The sequence below is a fragment of the Ambystoma mexicanum genome, chromosome 10, assembly GCF_040938575.1.
Source record: "Ambystoma mexicanum isolate Mex_15411 chromosome 10, UKY_AmexF1_1, whole genome shotgun sequence".
NCBI lineage: Eukaryota > Metazoa > Chordata > Amphibia > Caudata > Ambystomatidae > Ambystoma > Ambystoma mexicanum.
In genome coordinates, this window is record NC_090932.1 from 1,500,710,606 (window position 1) to 1,500,724,303 (window position 13,698).

At 42.6% G+C, this 13,698-nt stretch overlaps 1 protein-coding gene across 4 annotated transcripts in view; it reads right to left on the reverse strand.

The window, feature by feature from the left end:
- The window catches only part of ABCB9 (ATP binding cassette subfamily B member 9), a 398,286-nt gene that overhangs the window by 284,472 nt on the left and 100,116 nt on the right, over nucleotides 1-13,698 (reverse strand). For all 4 annotated transcript variants that reach the window (XM_069619638.1, XM_069619639.1, XM_069619640.1 and 1 more), the window contains exons 6-7: nucleotides 12,220-12,417; nucleotides 2,728-2,856 (exon numbers count right to left, since the gene is read on the reverse strand). In XM_069619638.1, coding sequence (XP_069475739.1) covers nucleotides 2,728-2,856; nucleotides 12,220-12,417 — 327 coding nt within the window. The remainder of the gene's footprint in view (nucleotides 1-2,727; nucleotides 2,857-12,219; nucleotides 12,418-13,698) is intronic.

A 13,698-nucleotide genomic window follows, 5' to 3' on the forward strand; every position in this document is an offset into this window, starting at 1 on the left:
ACAGACCTGGGTATTCCACCTGGTTTCCTAACATAACATCATGGCACAGAAACAGCGCTTCTCGCCCTTAAATCCCATCTTATTCAGGGTATGGATAAAGGTCAGATTGCCTTGTTGATGATTTTGGATCTTTCCGCGGCATTTGACCTGGTGGACCATTCGATTCTGTCCACCAGTTAAGAGAGAATGCGTCTTTTTCTGAAGAGGCCATTCAATGGATATCTTCCTTATTAAAAGATAGGCAAATCAGAGTTGACAGTGAATTAGCAGAAGCTGATCCTATGCTCTCATTATATGGAGTCCCCCAGGGAGCATGCGTGTCTCCGTGTTTTTATAACATCTTCATGATGCCCTTCTTCCAGATGCTGGAAGAAGAAGGGATTGTGTTTGCCAATTAAGCGGATGACACGCAATGCATCCTACCTATCTCAGGAATATATCAAAAAGATGAAGGCTTCATTAATGCAATCTATTCGAAGATTCAAAATTGGATGGTGTCCAACGGTTTGGCCCTGAACAGTGCCAAAACTGAGCTCCTCCTTGTAGGTTCTCCAAGCAAATTGGATAAATTAGGAGGGGAATATAAGAATATTAACCTGGACAATTGTGTTATTAAAACTCTGTCCAAGGTTAAGACTTTGGGTGTATGTCTGGACGGACATCTACACATGAAGGCGCAGGTGAATAGCCTTGTCTCGTCAGCCTCCTATTTTCTTAAAACTTTTCCGCCATCTTCGCCCGTTCATCTCTGAAATAAATTCAGAAACACTGGCGAGAGCCATCATTGGCTCAAAATTAGATTATGGCTGCAGTCTCTTGGTGGGTATCCCCCAGACGGAGATCCATCGTCTCCAGGTAATCCAAAATGGGGCAGTAAGAGTAGTGAAGGGCCTGAGAAAAAGAGACCATGTCTCTGAGGCCAGAAAGAGCCTTCACTGGTTACCGGTTGGAGAGAGAATTCGGTTCAGGCTCCTTCTGATCACCCACAAATGTATTGTTGGTCCAATGCCATCATATCTGAAGGAAGCCATAATCGTGAAAGACAAGGAAAGGTCACTGAGATCTGACAACTCTAATATACTCATTGTTCCCCGGCACAAGACCAACAAGACAAGGCAAGGGTCTTTTGAAGTAGCGGCCCCCACTGCCTGGAATGCCCTCCCAACTTCAATAAGAACGTTGGTCTCAACAGAACTTTTTTTTAAAAAAAGCTAAAAACATTGCTCTTTGCTTAGAGTCGTGCTAGTAGTAACAACGGACAGCTCTTAGTTCTGCTGTATGTTTAGTTTTGCTCTGTGTTTGTTAGTCTGCGCCCATCAGCCTTCGGGTACCAGGTGCGCATTACAAATTTCATAACATTTCATTCTCTTTTCGGCCAACCATTCTCTACCAAGCTCATTTCTCAGTGTCGAGGTTCCAGCAATGGAGAGCTAAGTGCACGCCAAATTGCATAACAAAATTAAGCCAAAAATAAAGTTTCTCTTACTGTATCCCAACATAAAAGCACTGTTCACCAAACACCCACCAAAAAAGAAAAGTTCCAAAAGACTGGCCTGCTGAGGCCCTGAGCTTTAAAAACAATTTCCCATGCTGTCTCTCGCCTGAGGCTAAAACAGAACAGAACAACTTAAAATTCAGGGAGTCATTGGGCATTATGCATGTAGCAAGTTACAATACTCCAAATAAGATAAATCGAATTACAAATGAAAATGTATGATATTGTTGTTATTGGATTGACCTTTCTTCTGATTCAGTTCTGATGAAGATACTGTAGTCATCTTCACATTGAACCATTTTGAGGGGCTTATGTATATGGAGCTTTAGTCAGGTGCCAGGTTAAAAGTATTTGAGAGACATACATTTTCAAAAAATGTTGTACATTTAAACGTAGTTAATACTATTGGATGGAATATGGCACCTTTTTTATGGAATCACTTAAACTACTGGACTAAACACATTTTTGATAAATGGAACCTTTTGAATGTTTCATATCAACAATTTTTTTGAGGAGAAACCGATCTGTACATCAGCAATATCATAAACATAAAATATAAGAAACAAAATTATTCTAATTAGCTAAAACACAAAGCAACCCAGCTGGTACAGGTAAGCAGACATACATCACCATGAAAGTCCTTACATTGGAAAAAGTCTCCTTCCCTGAACTCAGTCTCCCATTAAAAATGGCGTGACCAGTACGCATGCCATTGTTATTAATTTCTAATTAAGTAATAAACATGGCTAAATTCATCCTCTGGCCCTGCAGGTCTCATCTACCACTACCTCAGAAACCTCAAGAGAAATATCTTAAAAATTCCTGAGGAGAAATCCCACATTACATAGTAAAATGTTTTGAATTAAATGAATTGATCCGACAGGGTAGTGGCGGGATCCTCAGTTAAGTTCACCTGCTGCTGAACTGTTTCTTCACTGGGACAGTCTACTAGTGGTTGTGGATTGCCAGTGGACAGTCACTTACATTTAAAGTGCTCTTGTACTTCAGTGCACAGACACACAAAATCATTGTTGGTGTTTCTTTCAGAAAAATATAAAGAAGGTCTGGGAGGGTAGAATGCATTCTTTCTGAAAATGTGCTGGTCTTTGAAAACTCCAATGTTCCTCGCATTTATGCTTATAGAGCTGCTTATAATTTACCTACCCTGCTGACCCAGCCAGGCTAAGATCTGGCGCCACCAAGAAGCATCCCATTGGTGAACGTGGACTTACCTGCATACAGTCCCCCAACAGAAAGATGTAAATTAAAAAGGAAACCAGATTCCCGCTGCTCATTTGGTTGGATATCACAAGGTGGGCCCCGTAGGTCACAATGCTGAACTGCAAGAGCAGCTGGGTGAGCTGAAATCAATGAGAAAGAGGCTTAATGAGACAAATACCACTTGCAACTTCAACTTCGTCCCTCAGCAAAAGCATTAAAAAAAAAACATATACATAGATATGGTTAGATATTTAGTGCCGTAGAGCAGTACCAGTTAATATGTGCAGCGGCAAATAGCAAGTGTGACCATTAAGTGTAAGCACTTTGCTTATATTACATAAGCAGTTGCCTGGTCTGCAGTAGAAACAGAAATGCACTATGCACTTTACTGTATTATGTTCTAATATTGCTTCTGGATATATACTCTAACTTCTGGAATTATATTCAGTAATAGCCACGCACCTGTATTAACATAACGGAAACCCGAGTTATTAAATTACGATGTTAAATAATCCAATTGAATGGAAACAAGTCTCATTGAGCGTCAGCGCAGGAATGCCTTTATTTATGGTTGGCTCTGCTGCATGTATAAATAACAAACGTTTAATGGCTGGTATTCCGTATCTTTGGTTATCATGATTTAGTGCACTGTTATTATTCTGATTTGGTGAGATTCGCAACCAGTGACAACATGGCTGCCATGAGCACGATATAATGTCATTGTTTGTCTGTTGTTTGCCAAGGGATGCCAAAAGGGCTACACTAGAACAAGAAAACCATAGAGTCACTGCTATGTTATAAATAGTGTCCCCCGCATCATAGTGTTGTACGTGAACAAGCAGCCGCCGGAGGGTTGTGAAACGTGTACCACTTGTGATATGGATTAAAGACTTTTTTTAATATTTTTTTGACAGAAAATTCGAAAGCGACTGCAAGGTTTCGTAAAGATACGTTAGAAAATAAGAAAGTTATTAAGAAGACAACTAAAATAAATTCCAAAGTTGCGGCCTACTTCCCATTAATTTTCCCGTAGACAAAGGTCAATTTTTGCCAAAGCACACAGCCCAGACCGCTGCACGGATTTGGGCCAGGTCCGAAACAACTTGGGCATGAAGCATTAACTTGTTATAGATGCTTGGTTTGGGGTTATTCCGTGCAGTAGTTAAGTATTTTTGTTTCAATTGAATTTTATTTCTTTCAAACTTGCAAATACAATACAAGGAAACAAAAGTAGGATGCACTAGCACGTTACAAGCCTCTGTCAAATTAGTTCTCTTGTTCAATTTTGGCAACAACTTTGGGAGTCATCACCAACTAAGTGAGGGGGAGTAGGGGGGAGCCTGCTACTACAGAAGCAAGGTCATCTGTCTGCTGCAGGTGGTGTCCAGGGTCTGCCCACAGGGGTATAGTAGAGTAAAATTGACAGGCGCCAAGCCTTCGAAGGGACTACACACAAAAGGAAAGTACTCCGGGCTGCCGCAAGAATCGCATTTGAGAAAGAGATTTCCAAAACATGACAGATATGTTATCTAGACGTGTGTTATTTAGAACAAGCAACGCAAAAGGAAGAACAAGTAGTGGCTACATTTCCCTCTGTCCCCGAGACTTCTCATCCTATATCGCCGTCAGGGGGCCTCTCGGGAGGAATGGACTTTAAGAGCTATTCGCTCCCTCTGCCTCCCAAAAAAGATAGTCCTTCCCCTCCCAAGATACCCTAAGCTTGGCAGGCCGAAGGAGACCCGCTGTGACTCCTCGTTTCAGAAAGGCTTTGACGACATTCAGGGAACTTCAGTAACCGGCGAAAGATCTCGGGAAAAGATGCATTCTGTGACCCTGTAAGTGCAAAATATCTTCGCTGCTGCCACTTTCAGGATCCTGTCTCTGTTACGAGAATAACTCAGCCGTACCATAAGCGTGGGACCCTCCCCTGGAGTCAAAACCTGTTTTAGATATGGATGTTTAAGTCTGTAGCACTTGTCTATGTATATAAGGTCCTCCTCAAGCTCCAGGTCAAGCGACTCAGATAGCCAGGTGGAGACCAATTCCAATGGGTCACTCCCCTCTAATCCCACCGGGAGGCCGATGAATGTAAGCTGTGGTGCTCACTGCGCGTTCTTAAAAAATTCCATTCTGTCATCTATGATCTTGCTGCCCAATACCACAGGCTCAATTTCACGGCTCATGTTCTGCACCAATGGGTGTGTGTGCGCACACAGTTTATTCAGCTCAGAAGTCTTTTGTTCCAATGTCTTGTTTCTAGCTGGGCCACTTTTTCAGTTGGATTGTCAAGCTTGCCTGCCAATCGTGACTTCGACTGCTCTATTCGTCCTGAAGCAGCCATGATAGGGTCCTTGGGAGTGGGCTTTTCCTGACTGTGTAGCCCGGAACGGGGAGCAAAGAAGTCTGTGCCCTTTACGTTAGCTTTTTTCCTTGACTTTCCTGATGCCATTGTTCTTTCCACGCTTATTCAAATGCGGGATTCCACATACACCTTCCAAAAGAACGAGTTCCCACCTGACAGCCCCAACCACTGGTGGCCACAGGGAGGCAAGTTCACAACAAAACACAGAGCACTGACCAATGGGTATGCTGTGCAGTACATTTGTTTACCTCCTCCTGGTTCTGATGGACCCCCTCTTACATGGGCTCCCCGGTGGGCGGCTGGTTGCTTAATGCCCACTCCCCGCTGTAGTGGGCCAGAGATGGGTTCTGGCCCACTCCCCACTATGCTTTGCACATAGGCCTCCATCAGCTCCGTATGCCCAGAAGGTCACCCCACTCACGCTCCTACCTTGAGATATCCGGTGGCGGTCACGGCTCACTGGGCCAAAGTTCCATGTTCCCCGGCTGGGCTGCAGCAACGAGTGTACCGTGTAACGAGTGTCCTGTAAAGGATCACCCTCACTGAAGTGTCCCTGCGGTCCCACAACTGCTCCTCTGATGACTCTCCCGGCATGCACCGGAGGTTCACCCCTGCTGCTCCTGCGACCTTGCTCCGCAGTCACTTCGGCCTGCTATGCCACTTCTGAGTTCTCGGTGCTGGGGAGGCCAATCGATCCGATCTCACGGCAGCCGCTGCACAGCATGCTGTATAATGTTCGGACAGTTCTTTACTGCAACATGTTGCAAAACAGCATCCCCTCATCTAGCTTGCCTCTGTCTCAAAAATAGAAAGCTAAATTTCAGGGATTTACAAAAAATTGGGTGTTTTTGGAATGAAACTGACGCCATATTGTTTTCTCTCGATGCAAGAGATATTCAAGATTATAGCCGAGGATATGGGAACATGAAACACAAGAAAAAAGCCATTTGCAGGTCAAAAAACATGCACATGTCATCAGGCTAGATAGAAGTGAATGGGGGTTTGCTAGAGGGCACCAAGTGAAATTAGGGATTTGGAGGGGGTCTAGGGACTGAGTTTGCAACACAAAGCTGTCTGTAGCCTCGGTTATAGCCGCAAATAGCCGACATCTCACAGCAAAGTGTGCTGTGGGGAGGGGAGGTGAGGAGGCCATCTGGGGAGTGAGGGGAGCACTTAATAACCGCCTGAGGGGGCAGGAAAGCATTTTTTCTTTTTCTTCAGTTTTTCTGATATTTGCGGCTATATTCGAGGCTATAAAGGACTACGGATAGCTGAGGCTATGTGTAGTACAGTACACGCGAATCCAGTTTTTTATTTTAAAGGATATTTTTACAGCTATAGTGACGTCGGGGTGAAAAATCAAGGCCATGGCCAGTGACACGACTGCCATCCAGGTCTCCTATCCATGCAGTAACCAGTACAGACCGTGCTTAGCTTCAAAGTGAGGAAGGGGCCAGCCACCTCAGGCCATGTTGCCCGATCAATGAGCCAAAGTTACAAGACCACTTAGAGAAACGGGTCGGCCCTTCCCTTGCTTTGAAGCTAATCAGGGTCAGTCCCACTTTGAAGCTAAATAGGGTCAGTCCTGGTTACTGCATGGATGGACAACGGAATGGGCATCCAAATTATGTTTTTTAAAACCCTGCTACTGTCAGTCCTTCAAGGTTTTGCACTCAATTTCTTTGCCTTTTGCTGAATTGCATTCTGGTATGTGTAGTCTCCCGTCAAGATTGGGGGAATAATGCCACAATTGTACACTTTTTGCCTAACATAGTTGTATAAGGATTTATATATTTGAGTGACAATGTGTAATTTTCAAGTTCTCTTTATGAAGCAGAGTATTGTTGAAAGACAGACTTGGGGGTGAGGGGAAAATGAAGGTAGGTAAGTCATGAGTATTTGCCCATGATGTGGCAAGAGATTGCAATCCTGGACACTGGTGCAGTTATTCTTCCCCGATTGTGGCTGCTTTTCAGGGCACCAGTAAAGCACACATGGGGTGAAAAGCGTAACTTTTTTTCAGAGGGTGGACACAACACATGGTTTTTTTTTAGGTTGGCAAGCTTGCTCAAGTATTTGGCTACCAGGAGTTTACTCAGGCTGTCATGTTCCCAGTGCAGACGCTTACCCAAAAGACCACAAGCACTTGTTTCGCATTGGGATTTTGTTTACCGGGGAATATTTCACAACAGGTGCTGGGTTTAAAAGGTGAGCACCTTTTATACTTTGCCAGAATAGTCATTGGAACATTTCCTCTATCAGGTTATTTTTCTGGTGTTCATTACTTTTTTTTAAAAGTCCAATGCTATTTTGTCTTGCACACTTTCTTCTAAGGGGAAGGTCAAATTAACTACATTTGTATATCTCCCTTTAAGATATATGTTCACTTACTGTGTGTATATATTCATGGGTGCCAGCTTTTGATTTTCACTATGGTGCAGAAAGTACCTGGGCATATGTTATTCTTGCAGCCAGTCATTTGTTTCCCATTTCCATGCTGCTTAAATGTAGTTAGTTCTCAAAGCCTGCAATCTTCTACACATAAAAATACCAATGTCCAAACAGAGCAAAATCAATTTGTGATTGATGAACGTCTTTGAGCGATATGTTGCCAAAGGCCATGGCTAGTGGTTTGGTAGTGTTCGGCCCTGCCCACCAACAATGGCCAAAGGCCATGGCTAGTGGTTTGGTAGCGTTTTAAAATGGACAGTGGGCACAGCCAAAGGCCATGCCCACTGACCATGGCCGAAGACCATGCTAGTGGTCTGGAGGCTTCTAAAAATATATGTAATAACAAAACCCTTGAAATTCAAGGAAAAACCTTTAGTTGCAGGGATGTTAAGGTGAGAACTTAACTCAACAAAACCCCTTAAACTCAGCAAAAGCCACCTTAACTTCGCACCCACTGTCGTGCTGCCTATGACCACAATGATGACATCACAGATCACATCACTGATGACATTACTAATTACATGTTGTATGAGAACACTGATGACATTACAAAACACATCACTGATGCCATCACTGGTGACAACACTAATTACATTGTACATAACCAATTAAATCAATAATGGAACTATACGGTATACAGTGAAATTAACGAATAGAAAATGACGAATAACTTTATAATAACAAAAAATACCTAAAATTAAAAAGTATATATAGGGGTGGGGTAAGGGGTTAACACAGGTAGTGGGGTGGTTGGGGTGGTGTAAGAATCAAAGAAATGGGGAGTTGGGGGTGCCGAAATAAAAAAAAGTATTTTTTCGTTACTTATTTTTAATTTGAAAAGTTTATTTTCTATTTCGTTAATAACAAATGGAACCGAATTATACATAACATAATTTATTAGTTAGCTCATGAAAACTTTGATTACCTTAATAACAATTCAGGCCGTGGACTTGGCAATGACAAAGGCTGGGGTCACTGGCCAGCACCAAAGGCCATAGCTAGTGGTCGGTTTGTTTTCAAAAATACCAACATGCATGGTTAAAAGCCATGCCTAGTAGCCCATCACCGTTTTAAAATATACAGTGGGCAATGTTATAAGCTGTAGTCAATGGCCATGGCTAAAGGCCATAGCTAGTGCCCATTAATATGTTAGAATATACAGTCGGGAAACAGCCAAAGGCTGTGGCCAATGGCTAGTGTTGTGTTGAAGACCATGCATGGCTAGTGGCTTGTTAGTGTATATCATATTTACAGTGGACACAGCCGAAGGCCATAACTAGTGGCTGGTTAGTGTTCTATAATACACAGTCGGCACGGTCAAAGGCCATCGCTTATTGCCTTTTATTATTTTAAAATATACAATGGACATGGCCAAAAGATGTACAAACTGGTCAAGGTCAAAGGCCATGGCTAGTGGGCCATATATATATGTTAGAACATATAGTGGGCACAGCCAAAGATTGTGGCCATGGGCCAGTATCTTGCTTAAGGCCATGGCTAGTGCCTGATCAGTGAATATAATATACAGTGTATAAAGCAAGAGACAAGAGTCAGCAGCTACCCCTGTTTAAAGACAAAGGTCGGGGTTGCAGCAGAGAACTAGGTTCAACAAATACTAGTCATAAGCCATGGTCAGAAAAAAGTATATATAAAATTTATTGTTGGAACACACATTTAAAATTTAGTAGGCCACAATCACACTGGGCCATAAAAGAGACATACATTAGCCCAATAGGGCAAAGGTATACAATAACATGCAAAACTCTGCATTGTAGTGAGGGTTAGTAGTAATACTTTTTGTGCAACAATTATGTACTATTTAGAGATAATAGTACACCAGTATTGTCGACACATTATATAGTAAGTGTTTCTGGTTCGGTGAACAATGAACCTCAGCAAGTGTTGTGTCTTGTCAGTTTGTCTTGAGGGACCGAACGGTCATCAGGACGAGGGTGTTTACGAACCAGGTACTGAACAGTACCATAAATTAGTTTTGTAAACTCAAATAAATGGTCAACTGCCATGCTTGGTACTGACAAAAAACTGTTCTTTGTTGTCTGGTTGGATGGATGGAACCAGGTAGCAAAAAAAGGGGGCGATTTGGCGATGTCACGATACACGCTTTACAGGTGGACTGGATCTCCGTGTGGCTCGGGGGCTGTAGAGCTGTAGCAGTCTGGGAGTCTGGTAGTGTTGTTAATAATATACAGTGGAAACGGTTGAAAGCTGTACCACTGTTGAAAGCTGTATCCACTGATAAAGGGCAAAATCTATGGTTGGTAGTCTATCAGTGTTTTAAAATATTCAGTGCACATGGGTGAAGGTTGTGACCACTGTCCATAACTGAAGGCAATGACTAGTACCCATTCATGTGTTTAAATATCTTTGGCCATGCAGACTGACCATGGCCGAAGGCCATGCTTAATGGCCATTACTGTTGTCATGTAATTAGTGATGTCATCAGTGATGTGATCTGTGATGTCATCATTGTGGTCATAGGCTACGCAACACGGGGGCACGAAGTTAAGGTGGCTTTAGCTGAATTTCAGGGGTTTTGTTGCGTTAAGATGCAAGAAATGAAATATATAGCAATTTTTAGAAATTACAAATTTTTCTGTGTAAATTTGCTCCTGTCCTTGTGTTTGATTAATGACTAGACCTATTTAGCCAATATGAATTGCAAAAGTGTGTTGTCATGATTCCCGCCATTAACTATAAGTGTGTGACGTTTTTTTTATTGATTTTAAAGCGACCATTGACATACTATGGGGGTATAGAAGATCCATACAATACAACAGAAAAATATGCATACGTCCTGAAGAAGGCCAATATAACAACTTGGAAAAGACACCAGGGATGGTGTCTCATCAAAAAATGGGGCCGAAATATTGACAATCCTACAAGACTAGTATAACAACACGTCTTACTGTGTTTTGTATTTTGTGGTTAGAACAGTTGTTCGTGTAGTATTTTGAGTTCAGTGTTACTGAGAGTGACATCCCTCTAAACACTGAACAAACAGAGATTAGGCAAGTGATGTGTCTCTGTTTTTTTCAAGTTGCGTTCCCAATGAGTGTGTTCTTTTTGGTAACAATACTTACACTGTTTCTTAGCACTCCATCAAATGGTTCTTCCTTTTTTTAGAAAGTGTTTGTCCCAATTTATGTTTTTGAGACTGGAGTTTGTTTTTTACTATTGGTATCGTACAATCACTCTGTGTGCGATGGTGATAAAAATTGCTTTTTTATGTATAGAATAAATTGTAAATGTTTTGAAGGTAAAATAAAAAAATTAAAAAAATCTGTGAAATTGTGTAGACTTATGTTTCATGTCGGCGAAACGTAGTAGTTTTACATCTAGCTAATCGGTCAACATAACATGGATAGAGAGAGGGGTAATCATTTTTTTCTTTTTCTTTATACTGCTTATGTGTAACTTTCCCATTTAAAAAACTGGTCCCCCGATAACAAAAAAAAAATCTATATTTCCCGCAGAGAAAGTGGGACAACATGATGAGTAAACAAACTTCACTGAAGTGCTCAATCATAGGCCTTGGAAAAATACAGCCAAATGAGGACTTAAAGTACTGTAGGTTTTGTCTGGAAGGGAAAAGCCTCATGCAATCAGGTCGAGGGTACCAGGTCCTTTGGCGTCTTGTGTTGTCCACAGGGTAACATCCTCCCTTTAACAAAGTCAAGGGGGAGCAGAAGTATTATCATATGACCCCAGATCACAGGAACTGACACCATATGATATTTGACCCCCACATGATGGGCAAGTGCATGCTGTGTATAAAACATCTATATTGAAAGCATGAGGCTGCAGGGGGTTAATAAACAATGATATATTTAAAGCAAAGGCAGGCGCAAATGGACAACTAAAGCTAGCAGACAAAGCAGGGCTCCTTACTTTTAAAAGGTCAGTAGCGAGAAAAGATAAATGACAGAAGCTCCAAAGAAGTCTATAGGGGCTGCATTTAGACGCTAGAATCATTTTGTGCAAAGTCAAATTTCAACTCAGGTTTGAATGTCTACATAAATGTGCTTTTTGCCAGCAAATTTAGTTTGTTTTGTAGACAAAGTGCTATTTTATGAGAGAGTTTGTTCATTTGTTTCTTAAATCACTAGCTTTTTAGCAAACAATTTCTTTTTTTTGTAAAATATCTATTATTTAGCCAATTGGTTGGCTATTTTTTTTTAAATAAAATAGTTTGAAAAAAAGAAAACACTTTTTAGTGGATGTACTTTTCTCCAGAAAGAGGTTGGTTCTTAATTAGCCTGTGAGGAGACCGTTGAGCCAAAATCTGATTATTTGCTTTTGCAAGCAGCCTGTATTTGTACTGCTCTCGACTAGCCACTAAGTATCCCAGAGTACTAATAGCAATATAACCCTTTGAGGGGCCCATGACCGGTCAGGTAATGCCCCAGGGCTCATGTTAAAGCCTGAGCAATTACCTGACCGGTAATGCATCCTACTCGGCTATATTGCTTAAGTGGTTTCAAAGCAGCCTACAGAGGTCGCATGTAGCAACCAGTCGGTTTCTATCCATAGCTACCAACAAGTACCCCCTATGTCAGCATGGGGTGGTTTAAAGGGCTAGGGGGTGGCCAAAGCATCTGTGTGTAAACCAGTAGCATGTGGGTCAGTTTATACCTGGATTGTACAGTATTTAGGAGCAGGAGCTACTTACAATGGTAGTACATGTAAAGAAGGTTGCGGCCACAGCTTCTTTTTTGCACAAACCCTGCACCTGCTGCAATTTTTCCCCATACAGGTTCGACTCCATCTCCTCATTGGCGAAGCTTCGCACTGTCTTCATTGCAGAAAGCACTTCCACAGCAATATTGTTGGCTTTTGCATGGGCGTTCTGAACACCCTCAGCAAGCTTCTAAATAAGACAGAATAATAAAGAGAATGATGAAAATACAGTTCTACATATCACTCATTAGAAACAAAATCAAACCATCATACAAAAAATACAATAACGTACCATATTACAAAATGCAAAAATGTAAACGTCTATCTCTAAAAATCAATACAAATATCAAATTCTTCATTGAACATGTCGAAGTGACACCAATGTAGCAAAATAGCATTTCTAATGGATACCATACTCCACAGATTATTCATCGGCTGCAGGAGCTGGCTGTCGCTGTTTGCTCCCGTTTACCTTGATGAGACTGCTGGGAGCAGATTTGTGGCAGCACTCCATATTATTGTGCTATTGACTCTCCCACTGACACAGCCCTTCCTAACCTTCCTAACCTTCACCTCTCCATCACCCTTGACAATGTCATGAGGAGCCGTATGAAGCCTTCCTCCAAATACGATTCCGACCTAGCAGAGTTGCTGACCGGAAGTGGCAGACCTCAAACACATCCTCTGAAAAACTGGTCTGTCACCTGCTCCAAATGCAATACCGTCTCTCCATCGCTCCAAGAAAAGGGACCATATCCAAGCTTGCATTTCCGGGGCCTCCAACAATATGGCTGAACTCTTCAAAATCTGTAAAGAACTTGCCAATTGTACTGCAGCCTCACCTCTCCTCTTCCATCCCAGGCCCTCTGTAATGCACTGGTCTCCCATTTTACTACCAAAACCCAGGGCATCCTGCAAATTTTTCCCTCTACCGCCCTCCCACCCACTCAACATTCCCCACCTGCTCTCAGGCCTCCCTTGCCCCAGTCTCTCCCTCCCCTATACTCTCCTCCTTCTCACCCATAACACTGGATGAGGTCTCTATAGCGGTCCGCTCTATGAAAGTGTCTTCCTAGCAGGTGCTCCCCTGCTCCTCCAGAACTATCAAGGACATCTCTGCTCTCGCGCCTGCCGTGCCTGATTTCTGTAACCATTCCTTTGCCAATGGCTCTTTCCCACTCTCCCTCAAGCACTCCCTTGTGCACCCTCTACTGAAAAAGATGTCTGCTGACCCCTCCTGCCCAGCTAACTACCTACCGGCCTATCTCCACTACCCCCTTCCTGGGCAAACTCTTGGAGAAGTTGGTCATCTCCCAACTGACCAGCCACACTGAATCTGTTGGCTGTCTCCACGACCACCAGTCTGGCTTCAGAGCGTCCAGAGACACAGAAACTGCTCTCCTGAACACCTGGAAGACCTGCTGTTAAACCTTAATTCCAACTCTACTTCTGTTCTCATTCTCCTTGATCT